At 46.6% G+C, this 16,416-nt stretch overlaps 1 protein-coding gene and 1 long non-coding RNA gene across 2 annotated transcripts in view; both read left to right on the forward strand.

Moving 5' to 3' along the window:
• LOC308457785 (uncharacterized protein) overlaps positions 1 to 10,247 on the forward strand; it is a gene marked incomplete at its 3' end in the record, with an annotated part of 75,263 nt that extends 65,016 nt beyond the window's left edge. The window contains exons 3-4 of the mRNA XM_080971957.1: positions 7,448 to 7,558; positions 8,099 to 10,247. Of these exons, the coding sequence (XP_080828083.1) occupies positions 8,286 to 10,247 (1,962 nt within the window). The 5' untranslated portion in view covers positions 7,448 to 7,558; positions 8,099 to 8,285. The remainder of the gene's footprint in view (positions 1 to 7,447; positions 7,559 to 8,098) is intronic.
• Positions 1 to 16,416, forward strand: part of LOC308486484 — a 52,428-nt gene that overhangs the window by 12,194 nt on the left and 23,818 nt on the right. The window lies entirely within an intron of this gene.

Here is a 16,416-nt window from a genome sequence, read left to right on the forward strand (position 1 = left end):
CTTCTGGACTCTCTGCGTGACAGTTTCCGGCGAGGAGTGGGTGTCCCTACAGGAGGTCCTGAAACCTCCCCACTGTTTTCGCTGGAAGTGTCTCTGAGCCATCCCTCCAGCTCACTTTCCCTCAGCTCAGCTCCTCTCCCCCTACTGGTTCCCTCTTCAGCTGCTGAGTCTCTCCCAACCTGTGTGAGCCCTTTCACTTCCCTTCCTTCCGATGGCAGTTCCCTGACATCCACCTCCCCTCCAGGGCCCCCTTCATCCCCTCTCGCCCCCTCCTCTACGGGCGGTGAGGAGGCAAAACCCCGGAATGAACTTCCTTCATCTTCCGATGTCTCGAACACTTCTCTCCACCTGTTGCGGTTCCTGGTCTCGAAGTACTCCTCCTCCTCAGAGTCCATCTCCCCTTCCCCTTCCGAGTCCGAGAATCCTTCCAACTCCTCCTCCTCATCGGTGGTCCCAAAGTATTCCCTCCGGAACCTCTCCACAGGCTGAGGTTTCCTTGGGAACCTTTGATGGAACGTTTCTATCAATACCTCGTCATTGATATCTTCTGCCATTACCCAAGTGTTTTCTGACTCCGGTTCTCCTTCCCACGCTACCAAATACTCCACCTGATCCCCCTTCCACCTGGCGTCGAGGATTTCTGCCACATGGCTGCTGCATTCCCTTTCTTCTATGACCGGTCCCCGAGTGGCCATCCCTTCTCGTCCCCCCTCATACGGTGACAGTAACGACCTGTGAAATACTGGGTGCAGTTTCATGTGGTTGGGTAACCGGAGCCTGAAAGCCACTGGGTTGACCTGTTGAATGACCTCAAAGGGACCCAATCTCCTGGGTCTTAATTTCTTACAACCTCCTTTGAACGGCAACCCTTGGGTTGACAGCCACACCCTATCTCCCACCCTTATGGTTTCACCTTCCCTTCGGTTCTTGTCTGCCTGCCTCTTGTATTCTTCCTTCGCCCTTTCTAAGTTGAGTTGGAGCTGACGATGGATTGCTTCCATTTCTTCTACAAAATGCTCGGCTGCCGGGACGCTCCATCTCTCCCCTTCTCCCCCTGGGAAAGCCCTGGGATGACACCCATAATTAGCCAAGAAGGGGCTCATCCCTGTGGACACATTCTCGGCATTGTTGTAGGCAAATTCCGCCAGCGCCAACTTTTCTACCCAGTCATTCTCTCTGTCATTGACATAACACCTCAGGTATTGCTGGAGGACACCGTTTGCTCTTTCCGCCTGCCCGTTGGTTTCAGGGTGCCGGGCAGTCGAAAAGTTGACCTCCACCTGCAGTAAGCTCATGAGCTTCCTCCAGAACCTGGAAGTAAATTGTTTTCCTCGGTCTGAGACCACCCTCAATGGCACCCCGTGCAACTTAAAAATGTGTTCTACAAATAACTTCGCTGTCTCTTCCGCCGTGACTGCATGCGAGCAGGCTACAAAGTGGCACATCTTTGTTAGTAGGTCTACCACCACCATGATGGCTGTTTTCCCCTTGGACTTCGGCAGATCAGTCATAAAATCTATCGACACTGCCTCCCAAGGTCGTTCTGGGGTTGGTAAGGGTTCTAATAGCCCCGCCGGTGCCCGCCTCTCCCCTTTGGCTCGCTGGCATTGCTCACACCCTCTTACATACTCCCGTACATCTTCCCTCACCTTAGGCCACCAAAATTCCCTGGTGACCAACCACATGGTTTTGTGTTGTCCAAAATGCCCCGCCGTGGGGTTGTCGTGCAACTGCTTGAGTACCCTCCCCCTTAAGTCTCCTTCAGGGATATACAGTGCCCCTTTGTAATACAAAGCTCCATTTCTATCCTCGAAACCCCCTGGTTCCTCTCCCTCACCCCTAAGACCTCTGAGCTTATTCTGGGCGTATTCATCATTCTCTGTTTCCTCTACCAGTTCTCTTTGTCCCACCAATGCCGCCCCACACACCCAGCGGTCCTCTGGAATGACATGTCTCTCTTCGGGTGCTCCCTCCCCCTCCAAATATTCAGGTTTGCGTGAGAGAGCGTCCGCCCTAATGTTCTCTGGGCCTGGCACGTAACAAATCTCAAAGTTAAATTTGGAGAACTCCTGGGCCCATCTCACTTGCCGTTGGTTGAGCACTCGTGCCGTCCTCCAATACTCTAGGTTCTTGTGGTCAGTGCACACTTGCACCTTATGTTGTGCGCCAATTAGCAGGTGCCTCCATCTCCGGAACGCCTCATGAATGGCTAGTAGTTCTCGGTCATACACCGTGTAGTTCCTCTCGGATTTGTTCAGCTTTCGCGAAAAAAAGGCACACGGTCTCCACTCTGACTCCTCCTTCCCTGGCTGCAGAAGCACCGCCCCAATCGCTCTGTCTGATGCGTCAGTTTCCACTCTCATCGGTTTTTGTAAATCCACATGCAGGAGTTGTTGTTCCGAGGCGAAGGCCCTTTTTAGTTCCTCAAATGCTCGCTCCGCCTCCTCAGTCCAAACGAACTTCTTCTTACTGCTGAGACAGTCCGTAATGGGCGCCGTCAGGTGGGCAAAGTTTCGGATGAACTTACGATAGAAGTTCCCAAATCCTAGGAACCTCTGCACATCCTTCCTTGTTTTGGGTGTTTTCCATTCCAGCACCGCCTGGACCTTGCCGGGATCCATGGCCAATCCCTTGTCTGACAGGCGATACCCCAGGAATTCCACCTCCTTGGTATGAAACTGACACTTCTCCAGTTTCACCCACAGCTGGTTGGCTTGCAGCCTGCTCAACACTTCTCTGACGTCTCTCACATGCTGCTCCTCATTCTCAGAATACACCAACACGTCGTCTAAGAAGGCCACACAATTCTTGTAAAGCAAAGGCCCCAGGACGTGGTTCATAAACGATTGAAAGCATGCGGAGCCTGCTTGTAGGCCGAAGGGCATAACTAAATATTCAAATGCCCCTAAAGGGGTGAACATGGTGGTTTTCCATTCATCCCCCTTCCTTATTCGTATCAGGTTGTACGCCCCCCTTAGGTCCAGCTTTGTGAAAATCTTTCCCTTCCGCACCCTTGTCAAAATGTCGTCAATCCTGGGCATAGGGAAAGCCACTGGTTCTGACACTGCATTTAAGGCCCTGAAGTCACACACCAGCCTCGGCTTGTTCGTGTTTTTTTTATCCACAAAAAACACTGGGCTGCCCCCCACCGCCCTGGACTCTGATGAACCCTCTCTTCAGGTTCTTGTCAATGAACTCTCTTAGCTCCTGCATCTCTCTGTCTGACATGGCGTACAGCTTGCCTACAGGGAGCTGTGCCCCAGGGAGTAAATTGATTTGACAGTCAAAGGGTCTATGCGGAGGTAGTTGGTCAGCTTCCCTTTCGCTGAAGACGTCGCGGAGATCTGCGTATTGTCGTGGTACCTTCACGTTCTCCGTTACTTCAGTCCCTGCTAGGGTGGCTTGGGCCCCTGCCAAACCCTTTCCCTCTTTGCAGTGTTCTAAGCAATGTGCTGAACCAAAAGAAACCACTCTCTGATGCCAGCCCACCAGCGGATCATGTAACGCTAGCCAGCTCATCCCCAATATAATGGGAGCTCCTCCCAAGGTGGCCACATTAAACGCCATCAGTTCGGTGTGCCTTGCCACCTTCATTATCATTGGGACGGTCTGCAAGCTGACTTTTCCTCCCAACAGCTCCCTGCCATCGATCGTGGTCACCTGCAGGGGGTTGCTTAAAGGGATCGTCTGTATCTGGTGTTCAGCTGCAAACTCTTTGCTCATGAAATTGCAGGAGCTGCCTGAGTCCAACAGCGCCTTTATCTTTAGAGGGTGTCCGTTTGGCAGCTCTAGCGCCACTTCTATCACTAGGGCGGGTTTAGGAGGTTCTGGCGTGGGCACTTTCACTGCTCTTTGGCCTGGCTGCTGTGCCCCGACGGTGGCAGCCAGGCGTTGGCTTTTACTTGCTCCGGTATTTCTTCCTCTCTTCCCTCCACAGCTCCTACCATCCCTTGCCATTCCTTCCTCTGGGGGCAGACTCTGGCAAAGTGACCTGGCTGTTGGCAGAGATAGCATTTCCGGGCGCCTTTTCCCTCCTTCTTTCCCCCCTCACTGGGCTTTGAAACTGCGCGCGCGCGCGCTGTTCCGATTTCCATCGGCTCTGCCGGCGGGAAAGTTGGCTCTGGAATGTCTGGAATGCGGAACTCCTTCCAACGTTCCCCCTTCCCTTCCCGCCTCTCCAATGCTCTCGCCTCCTGGCGCGCTCCTATGGTCAGCGCTGATTTGGTCAGCTGGTCCATAGACTCCGCCCTGGGCGCCCGGGAAAGTTCGTCTTTCACAGCCGAAGAAAGCCCTTCTTCAAAGAGCATTTGAATGGGTTCCGCCGATAGATCCCACCCCAATTTATGGATCAACATGGTGAACTCAGTCCAGTACTCACGGACAGATCGGCTCCCCTGTTTGCAAGCCATTAACTGTCTGCGCACCACTCCCTGTTCAATATCGCTGGAAAACATCAGATCCATGGCGCGAAAGAACTTCATCGTGTCCTTTAGGACGTCACTATTCGCTGCCATCAGGGGTCTAACCCAGTCTCTCGCCCCCTTTTCAAGATGCCCAATCACGAAAGCCACTCGTGATTCCTCGTCAGGGAATTCATCAAACTGCAGATTGAGGGCATATTGCATCTCTGTCCGAAAGCCATGATAGTCTTTGGGCTCCCCCCCAAACTTCTGCACCAATCCTGGTACCTTTCTGGCGAGCTGGGTGTCTTTCCCCTTTTTGTCTGCATCCTGAGCCCTCCTCTCCTCAAGCCTCGCCGTCTGCAGCGCTAGCTGGACCTCCAACACCCGGTACCTTTCTTCCAGGCTTGGACCCGCCCCAGCTCCTGCTTCTCCGGTTCCGGCTGGGTTGCTCATGATGCCTTCTCCTGCACAAGCTGCTCACGGAGACTGTCGGAATGCTGTGATGGGACGATGAGCTGCTTGTGTGTAAAATCCAAGTCCCTCAGAGTTTGGTCAAGTTTGCAAACCTCTGTCTGTAACGGAGCCCCTTAAACATGGCTCCGTCAGTCGCTGGCAGATTCCGACAGTGGTTGCTTTCGGAATCGCTTCCAACATAAAAGCTCCTTAACGGAAACACGTCTTCTGGACTCTCTGCGTGACAGTTTCCGGCGAGGAGTGGGTGTCCCTACAGGAGGTCCTGAAACCTCCCCACTGTTTTCGCTGGAAGTGTCTCTGAGCCATCCCTCCAGCTCACTTTCCCTCAGCTCAGCTCCTCTCCCCCTACTGGTTCCCTCTTCAGCTGCTGAGTCTCTCCCAACCTGTGTGAGCCCTTTCACTTCCCTTCCTTCCGATGGCAGTTCCCTGACATTTCATGAGCTGATATTGCAGTACAAATTCCAAAATAACTACAAAAAATCACAATGTAATAAGAATGATTGTAGTATTTATATCCTGTCCATCTGGTTTGGTTTCCCCAGCCACTCTGGGCAGCTTCCAGTACAGTGGTACCTCAGATTATGTACTTAATTTGTTCTGGAGGTCCGTACTTAACCTGAAACTGTTCTTAACCTGAAGCACCACTTTAGCTAATGGGGCCTCCTGCTGCTGCCGCAGCACCGGAGCCCGATTTCTATTCTCATCCTGAAGAAAAGTTCTTAACCTGAAGCACTGTTTCTGGTTTAGCGGAGTCTGTAACCTGAAGCGTATGTAATCTGAGGTACCACTGTACACATAAAAGACAGTAAAACATCAAACATTAAAAACCTCCTGACACAGGGCTGCTTTCTGCTGTCTTCTAAATGTCAGATAGTTGTTCATTTCCTTGACCTCTGAAGGGAGGGCGTTCCACAGGGCGGGCGCCACCACTGAGAAGGCCCTCTGCCTGGTTCCCTGTACCCTCAATTCTTGCAGGGAGGGAACCAACAGAAGACCCTCAGAGGAGGACCTCAGTGTTCAGAGTGAAGGATGGGGGTGGAGACGCTCCTTCAGGGCTACAGCGCCAAGGCTGTTTAGGGCTTTAGGTCACAGATCTTGCTCCTCCATAATGATCTCCAAGACTGACATATAGTTAGCAGAGTAGGAAAAAACACTCAGAGGCAGCAAAAAATCCATTCAGCAGAGAAATTTAGTACTGAAGGCAAAGAAGCATAAGAATCCAAAAACTGAATTTACAGTAAAACCCTAACACAGCATAGCAAAACAGCACTCAAGTAAGAAACACACAAGCAGAGTAGAGAATAGCAGAATATGAAGTGGGACCAGGCGCCTTTCAATACTGTGATTGATAAACAATTCAGTGTCAGAGTAACCTTGGGACTGGATACCAAGCTTGGCTCACTCCAGTTTAAACCAGTTTCTTCTGGTTCCCAAAATCAAGGAAGGTTCAGCATAACCTCATTACAACTTATTCCACCACCTGCTCTCAGCAGAAAGGAAACTCCCTTATCAGGTAAAACGTTCCAGCTAGAGAAAACACCACTTTGAATCACACAGAGTAAAACCACCAGAACCTTCTTGAACCAATAGACTAGGAATGATCTCTATATGTCAGATCAATACTTTTGTTGCCTGAAAGATGCAACCATGACAATTTAAAGATCAGCACAAGCAGTTTGAATTGCACTTGGAAATGCACTGGGAGCCAGGGAAGATCCTTTAGGACCAGTGATATGTGGTCTAGGCAGCTGCTCCCAGTTACTAGTCCAGCTGTCACATTCTGAATTAGTTGCTGTTTCTGTTTCACCTTCAAAGGTAGCTCCATGTAGAGCGCATTGCAGTAGACCAAGCAGGAGGTAACCAGAGCATTGACCACTCTAGTGAGACAGTCTGCAGGCTGGTAGGGTCTGCCTGCCACCTGTCCCCCAGGGACAGTGCTTCTGTCTTGTCAGGATTCAACCTCAATCTGTTAGCCGCCATTTATCCGCAAACCACCAAGGCCACCAACACAGGCCATTCACTATCTTCACTGGTTCCAATTTAAAATATAGGAAGAGCTGGGTATCACCCACATGCCTCTGAATACCCAGCCGAAAACCCCTGATGATCTCTCCCAGCGGCTTCATATAGATATTAAAAAGCATGGGGAGAGGACAGAGCCCAGGGGTCTGAACACTCATCCCCCAACACCATTTTATGGACATGGCCCAGGAGGAAGGAGGGGAACCACTGCATAGCAGGGTCCCCAGCACCTCTAGAGGGTTCAGAAGGATACAATGGTCAAAGGTCTCCAAAGCCACTGAGAGATCCAGCAGAACCAGGAAACTGCTTTCCCCTCAGACTCTAGCCCATCAGAGATCATCAAGCAGCACAACCAGGACAGTTTCTGTTGCATGATGAGGCCTGAATCCCAACTGGAAGGATTATGGTGGCAGAAGCTTTCCTGGTCCTGCACCCCCAAAAGCTCCAGGAACAGGACTTTCATTATGCCTTCTTGACTGTGGGATTCACTGACATATGCCTTCTTGACTGTGGGATTCACTGTTGTTCTCATCCTCTCCATCCACCAGGGCCTGCCTTCACCTCAACAGAATTCCCTAATACACCAAGGATTTGAGAACAGCCAGGTTTTGCCAGCCAGTTGAAGCCTTTCCTGGGATTGTGGCTTCTGGAAGAAACAGGTGAGAGCTGAGTGCAGGCTGGGGACCAATGGTGGATAAATTACCCCGTAAGGTGCATGACATTTCCCCCACCAAAGGTACTACCGCTCCCCTAACACCCCATGACATCATATGATTATAATATTTAAGACAGAACAGGAATAAATTCATGTCCCCAGAAATAACACAACTTCAGGCCATTAGTGAATCAATACTACATTCCCAAGGTACTACATATTCCACTAAGTACAGTTTATCATTTTCCCTTGAATATCCTGCTTTTCAGTGTCATTTTAGGATAGTCCTGCGTCAAAAGACGGGCACGAGATCAGACAGCACATCGTTCTTTAAAAAATAAAGCTGCTTTATGAACATTGGTTGAGGATTAGGAAAGGTTGATGATGCATTACTATCATTTGACATAATTGCATATTCATTTCCTGAAAGTTGGGAACATGGGTAGGAGGTGAGGGAATGTAGGAGACGTTGAAATAGGAGAAGGTGCTAATGGAGCTTGATGTGTTCTCTTTCCCTTTGTTCTCTTCCTTGAAATCAAAACAGGATTCCCTTTCTTCCCACTCTGAAGAAGGAGATGGAGAAGAGAGTCAAAACTCCAGGGGATTGGGTACCTTTCCCCCCCCCATTAGGAATAGAAATTAAAATGTGTGAAATGTGCACTATGCATCATTGAATTAGCACACATAGTTCACATCAACAACCTCCAACAGGGGAGAAACCATTTAATAGTATGGAGTGTGGGAAAAGTTTCACTGATATTGGAAAACTTAGAACACATCAACGGACTCACACAGGGGAGAAACCATTCAAATGCCTGGAGTGCGGAAAGAGCTTCAGTCAGAATGGAAGCCTTAGAAGACATCAACGGACTCACACAGGGGAGAAACCATTTAAATGTATGGAGTGTGGAAAGAGCTTCAGTCAGAATGGAGAACTTAAATTGCACCAGAGGATTCACACAGGGGAGAAACCATATAAATGTATAGAGTGCGGAAAGAGCTTTAGTGCTAATGGAACCCTTAGAAGACATCAACGGACTCATACAGGGGAGAAACCATTTAAATGCCTGGAGTGCGGAAAGAGCTTTTCTGATAATGAACACCTTAGAAGACATCAACGGACTCACACAGGGGAGAAACCATTTAAATGCCTGGAGTGCGGAAAGAGCTTTTCTGATAATGAACACCTTAGAAGACATCAACGGACTCACACAGGGGAGAAACCATTCAAATGCCTGGAGTGCGGAAAGAGCTTTACTGATAATGAACACCTTAGAACACATCAACGGACTCACACAGGGGAGAAACCATATAAATGTATGGAGTGTGAGAAGAGTTTTAGTATTAGTGAGAGCCTTAGAAGACATCAACGGACTCACACAGGGGAGAAACCATTTAAATGCCTGGAGTGCGGAAAGAGCTTCAGTCTGAATGGAGACCTTAAATTACACCAGCGGATTCACACAGGGGAGAAACCATATAAATGTATAGAGTGCGGAAAGAGCTTCAGTCTGAATGGAGCCCTTAAATTACACCAGCGGACCCACACAGGGGAGAAACCATATAAATGTCTGGAGTGCGGAAAGAGCTTTACTGGAAATGGAAAACTTAGAAGACATCAACGGGCTCACACAGGGGAGAAACCATATAAATGTATAGAGTGTGGAAAGAGCTTTAGTGATAATGGAAGCCTTAGAAGTCATCAGCGGACTCACACAGGGGAGAAACCATATAAATGTATAGAGTGCGGAAAGAGCTTTACTGATAATGGATACCTTAGAAGTCATCAACGGACTCACACAGGGGAGAAACCATATAAATGTATAGAGTGTGGAAAGAGCTTTAGTCATAATGGAACCCTTAGAAGACATCAACGGACTCACACAGGGGAGAAACCATATAAATGTATAGAGTGCGGAAAGAGCTTTACTGATAATGGACACCTTAGAAGTCATCAACGGACTCACACAGGGGAGAAACCATATAAATGTATAGAGTGCGGAAAGAGCTTTACTGATAATGGATACCTTAGAAGTCATCAACGGACTCACACAGGGGAGAAACCATATAAATGTATAGAGTGTGGAAAGAGCTTTAGTCATAATGGAACCCTTAGAAGACATCAATGGACTCACACAGGGGAGAAACCATATAAATGTATAGAGTGCGGAAAGAGCTTTACTGATAATGGACACCTTAGAAGTCATCAACGGACTCACACAGGGGAGAAACCATATAAATGTATAGAGTGTGGAAAGAGCTTTAGTCAGAGTGGACACCTCAATATACATCTACAGACTCACACAGGGGAGAAACCATATAAATGTATAGAGTGCGGAAAGAGCTTTACTGATAATGGACACCTTAGAAGTCATCAACGGACTCACACAGGGGAGAAACCATTTAAATGCCTGGAGTGCGGAAAGAGCTTTTCTGATAATGAACACCTTAGAAGACATCAACGGACTCACACAGGAGAGAAACCATTTAAATGCCTGGAGTGCGGAAAGAGCTTTACTGATAATGAACACCTTAGAACACATCAACGGACTCACACAGGGGAGAAACCATTTAAATGTATGGAGTGTGGAAAGGGCTTCAGTCAGAGTGGACACCTCAGTATACATCTACAGACTCACACAGGGGAGAAACCATATAAATGTATAGAGTGCAGAAAGATTGGATTGGATTGATCTTTATTACGGCCATTGGCCCGTCACACGACAGTTTCCCATACCCACATAATGTACTTGAACCTCCAAATTTAAAACCGTCAAAACTTACAAAAAACAGACAAGAACCAAAGCAGAACAAAAACAAAAGACCAACATCATACGTTGCAATAAATTTGTAACATAACCATCACCATCTGCTCACAAATCAATAGAAGACATCAATGGTGATTCACCTAGTTACATCCTAAAACATAGATCATGGTTTATAGGGATTTTCCGAGCCACACAGGAGTCCGTTTCTCTTCTTTAGGGATAGGACACTGATCTGGCAACCGTGAGTGATCTTAGGGGGTCATCATCATTTAATAGATATCTCAGTTTGGCTTCATTCGTATCATCGGCAATTCCCTTTAGATATTGGGCAAGAAACTTGCTCCTGGCCGATGAGTGAAAAGCACAGTCAAAAATTATGTGATGCAACGATTCCGGTGCCCCACAATTACAATCACATAAGAGCGATATCTGTCCATTGAAGAATCTATTTCTCAGCATGTTCGATGGGAAGGTGTTGAATCTTGCCTTTACAAAGGCATATCTATGAGCCGAAGAAGTTAAGGAATTCAAATAGTTTGGGAGCCTTAAGAGGGGTGATAAACCAAGGTTTAGAGGTGAGCAGGTACCATTGCCCAAGACCATTTTCTGCTGCAAGTCCATCTCCTCTAGTTTACAGGTTACTGTTCTTTTAGCTGGAACTATGTCCTGCTCTAGTAATTTGGATGGGGAGATTCCCATTGCCGTTATTTTCAGCTGTAAATTTTTTACCCATGGGCTCTGGAAATCATCTCTCCACATACATTGTATCAAGTACAAGTTTGGGAGATTGTGCCATAGAGATAACCAGTGACAAAGTATGTGCTTCCACAGAGCGTTTTCCAGGGATACAGTATTAAGTTCCATGCGTAACGCTGTATTACTTACACAGTTGGGCAGTTTCAATATCCCTCTTAAAAACTGATTTTGAATAACCTCTAGGTGAGATAGATTGACAAAAGTCCCCCAAATTGAGATGGCATAGGCAATTGTCGGGATCACCTTGGCCTTGAAGACTTTCAACGCCGATGGGATATGAAGGGCCCCATCGGTGAAGAAGAATCGCAAGATCGCCAAGGAGATAGCTTTGGCTCTATTTGTAACATAGGCTACATGGGCCTTCCATCTAAGGTTATGTTGTAACCAAACTCCCAAGTATTGGAATCTATAGACTTGTTCGATGACTCTCCCATCAATTCTCCAATTATGGAGTTTCCGGCTCTTTGAGAAAATTAGGATCTTAGATTTTCCATAATTAATTGTAAGGGAATTTGCGTTACAGTACGATCCAAAAATTTTTAAGGCCCTCCTGAGACCTACTCTAGAAAAGGAAAGGATGACTGCGTCATCCGCATACAGTAACAAAGGGCAGCGATAAAGTGCTAGGCGGGGTGCATGAATCCTTTCTTGAGCCTCTATTAGGGGAGTCCTCATATCGCTTATGAACAAGTTGAACAGGAATGGAGCCAATATACAACCCTGTCGGACACCTCTGTTAATGGGAATTGGATTGGTGAGATCACCCTCCGGGGTGAGTCTCACTCTAGCCGCTGAGTTCTCATGGAGTTTGATTATTAGCCAGAGAAGCCTTCTGTCGATGCCCCAGCGGGAGAGTTTTTCCCAGAGGATGCTCCTGGGGATACTATCGAATGCTGCCTTTAGGTCAATGAATGCCACACAGAGTTGGCCACCCTTTGGGGTGGAATATTTCCAGGCAAGATGCTGTAAAATTAGAATATGATTAATTGTTGACTGTTTTGGGCGGAATCCAGCTTGTTCGGGCCCAATTAATTTTTTCTCTTCGGCACATTGGTTAAGTCTGTTCAGCAAGAAGCGGGCATACAGTTTCCCCACTATTGAGAGCAGACTGATATTTCTGTAATTCCCCGGGTCATCTGGTGAGCCCTTTTTGTGGATTGGAACGATAACAGCGTCCTTCCATACTTCCGGGATCTTTCCAGAGTTGTTAACGGCATCGAAGATGGTCGCCAGAACTTTAGCCCACCAGTCCGCGTGGTATTTTATAGCTTCTGCCGGGATCAGGTCTGGCCCAGGCGCTTTCCCTGTTTTGAGTTTAACGATCAAGTCATGGATGTCTTCCGGATCGGTGGGGGGCCAGAGGGGAAGCTGATCTTGAAATTCATCTCTTGTGTTAGCAATACAGTCAGTTGTGGCAAAGTAGTTTTTTAAGTAGGATTCCCAAACCGGGGCAGGAATAATAGTCAAAGGGTATCTTTTAGTTCTTTTATTTACCAGGAGCCAAAATTGTCTGGAGTTCCGTGATGATGAGGCTTCTATGATTGCTCGCCATTGATTCACTTGCCATTCCTGTCTGGCTCCCTTTTGAATTTGCTTGTAGGCTGATTTTGCTTGGAAATATTCTTTTGGCAAGACCGTTGCCCCGGAGGCTTTATACTCTTTGTAGATGTTACCAAGAAGTTGTCTAGCCTGTTTACAAGCACTATTGAACCACATGGCACCTATCTTCCTTTGTGTTTGATTTATTTTATGCGTCGGGACAGAGAAAAAAGACGTTAGATCTTCTGACAGATTCGAGAATAGTCTTAGAGTTTGGTCATAATCATAATAATTCTCGATTAAGCCTGAATATGCTTGTTTTAGCCCTTGTTGGAAATATGCTGAGTATTTTTGGGCCTGTAGTTCGGACCATTTTACACTTTTGATTTGCAATGCTGAGTTCGTAATCAGATGTGTTGGGTGCTTGTCTCCATCTGGGGTCCAGTCTATAGTCATTGTGGCGACCAACGGTAAGTGGTCGCTCAGTTGAATGTTTTCGACTTTAAAATGGGAAAATTCGGGGAATATGTCATGAGATACTAACATATAATCCAGGACACTGTTTGCAGAGGAGCTTATGTGTGTAAACTCACCCGGTACGTCTGGCGGGCAGTTCCCGTTTAGAATCACTAAGTTTAGACGTAGTACCAATTGGTAAAGAAGGGTTCCTGCTTCATTTACCCTTTTGTCTTTAGAAAGTCTTTGATTATGGAGGGAGAGGTCATTAATGAATTCTGGGGTTATCCACCATTTGGCTTTGATTAAAGACTCCCAGTTTGTTGCAATGCGAGCATTGAAGTCCCCTGCTATAACACTGGGTATATTGGGGTATTTGGAGTGACAAAGAGTGAGATGTTCCTCCAAGATTCCCCATTTATTGTGTAAGTCTGCAATATTGCCTCCAGGAGGAAGATAAACATTTGTTATAACAAGTTCAAAGTTTTTCCCCGTAATCAGGGCTGTAATTGCAAGGATGGAAGCATTTACAAGCGTGAGTTTTGCCTGTATTTTCAAGGAAATTGCTATAACTAATCCTCCACTGGGCCGGCCTCCTTTAGTAGACGGGCATGCCGGTAATGATGTAACATCAAAACCATTAATATCTACTCTCCCCTCTTCCCATGTTTCCTGCAAGAGAATTACTTGGTGTGAGTTTATTAGTTTTACAAAGTCCGGGTCAGATTTTTTCCCCTTCCAACCTGCTATGTTCCAGCTTAAAAGGGAGAACGGGGGAGGATTTGACTGAGGTTTGGGTAGTCACAATGGGGAAGGGGGGAACGCTGGTCTTGGTGGGTTGTCAAATTTAAAGAAGTCAGTAATTTTCCTTTGACTAATAGTAGATGACTTCTCTCCTTTTGGCGCAGATGTACCTCTTGAGCTATTTGTAATTATGCTCTGCTCGCCCGATCCTATAGGGGTAGTGTCCTGGTTTGATCTGGTCTCCTCTCTGAAATCCCTTGTTTTATCCGAGAGCTTATCACCTAGGGGGGCAGAGATTAAGTCGGTACAAGTTTTAACTATTATTAGATTTCCCTTCCGTGGGTGTATCATCTTATTTATATGGCCCAAGGGGTCTTCTGTCCAGTCCATATCGATAGCGGTTTGAGCTTCTAAATCATCAGCTAGAGATTCTCCGTCCAATAATGATGACTCCAGGTCAGGCATTGAGGAATGTGTCGAAATTTTGTTTACATTTTGCTGTTCTTTAGTAGGTGTAACCATTCCGGCTGGTGCAGGAAGGGCTGGTTCCAGATTAACTAATAGGGGTGGCGAGACGATTGTCTGTATCGTTGCCTTGGATTTTATGGACCTATTTTGAGGCTGTGGGCTAAATTTGAGAAGGTCCACTGAGCCTCCAATGGCCCTGTTGGTTTGAATTTCTTTGTTTCCTATTTTGCTTTTGGCCTGAGACATCTTCTCTCTTAGTTTATCTAATTTATTTATTATTTTTTCTTTTTCTTGTGACTGTAATTCATCAAATGAATTCATAAGGGCGCTTTCATCATTAGATATTCTGGAACCACCCAAGTCCGTTCCTGGTTGTGGACTGCAGGCCATCTCCTCCGTTCTCTGTGGGGAAGGCAACATCTCTTTGTCTGGCGATTTTGTAGAGCTTGTTCCTGAATCTAATATCTCTTTCTCTTTTTCCACAAGTAGTGGTTTTACTATGCTGTCCGCAAAAATCCTTGTGGGTATGATTTTTGTTTTTATAAATTTCCATTTTTGTCTTATTATTAATAAGGGTAGTCTCAGCGAACGGAAGGCTAAAATAACTTTGTAAGGGCCATTTGATTGAGTTAGCGGAAGTAAAGCATGAAGATCAATATGAACTATGCTTATTCTCAGGATTTTACTTAGGGCAGTTTTAGCTCCTTCCAAGCTTGACCAGTCCCATATCTCAGACCTTATCGTTAGGCACACCTTCTTAGGTTGCAATGTTAGATTTTGCTTACACATGAGATCGTTTAGTTTATATTTTCTCATCCCCTTTGCCCCAGAGTTTGGTGGGGCTATTACTGGAGGTCCCCTCTGGTAGTTATTATTGAGGGCAATTTTGGCGTCCATATCCATCACTTTTTCCGTTAGCTTGGAAATTGAGCACGTCAGAAAGTCTATCTTTTTAAATATGCAGTCCAGTGTCCTAATGACTAGTTGTAAATGGGAGGACTCATTTCCCAGCTGGTTTTCTTTATCCCGGATCTTTTTCCCATCCACATTGGGCCCACCCTTGACGGGAGTGCTCGTTAGATTACAATTGTGTAAGGTGGTATTTTGGGACTTGGGAATGTTATTAGCTACATCCAAGTCACTTAGTGGAAGAAATCTATTGTATGTGGTAACTGCTGCTTGAAAATTTGACTGGTCTCTTCTTTCTTTAGCTTGTAGCTTGGGGCTAGGGAGGAGCAGTAATTCCTCTGCGTCTCTGAGGCGTTTCCTCTTGCCCATAGCCACAGTAGATATGAGCTAAATAATGTAGATAATACAGGAGAGAAGAAGGGGACTTCCTACAACAGTCAATGATTTGGCTATACAGCTGAGTATTTAACTCCAGGGATTTCTCCGCAGTTCATACAAGAGCTATAATAAGAGTCAAATTCCGATAAAGATTTACCCCTGGTGAGGGCTCAAGTAGATCATCTCAGCTCAGCCCTCTTCACGATTGATTGTTCAAGGGAAGGGCTCTCAATTTAAATCTTGGTCTAGTCCCCCATCCCTCCCCTATTCGGTCTCCAGGAAAAGTGCAAGCAGGCTTTACTTGGAACAGAAGGTCTCACCGCTTTGTGAACTTCCAGGCTTTTGTTTTGTTTAATTTAAACTCCCGTCTCCTCTCTCTTCAAGTGCAGAAAGAGCTTTAGTGATAATGGAAGCCTTAGAACACATCAACGGACTCACACAGGGGAGAAACCATATAAATGTATGGAGTGTGAGAAGAGTTTTAGTATTAGTGGAAGCCTTAGAACACATCAACGGACTCACACAGGGGAGAAACCATATAAATGTATAGAGTGCGGAAAGAGCTTTACTGATAATGGAACCCTTAGAAGACATCAACGGACTCACACAGGAGAGAAACCATTTAAATGCCTGGAGTGCGGAAAGAGCTTCATTCGGAGTGGACACCTTAGAAAACATTGGCAGACACATGACGGAAAAATTGTTAAAATGTATGGCGTGTGGTAGGAGCTGCAGTCACCGTGGAACCCTTCATTTATGTCAACCAACTCACACAAAAGCCAAACCTTATAAATATCAGGAAAGTAGATAGAGGTTCAGTCTTAGTGGAAGTTCTAAATCAACA

This window comes from Podarcis pityusensis (assembly GCF_964106645.2).
Source record: "Podarcis pityusensis genome assembly, chromosome: 10".
In the NCBI taxonomy this organism is placed as follows: domain Eukaryota; kingdom Metazoa; phylum Chordata; class Lepidosauria; order Squamata; family Lacertidae; genus Podarcis; species Podarcis pityusensis.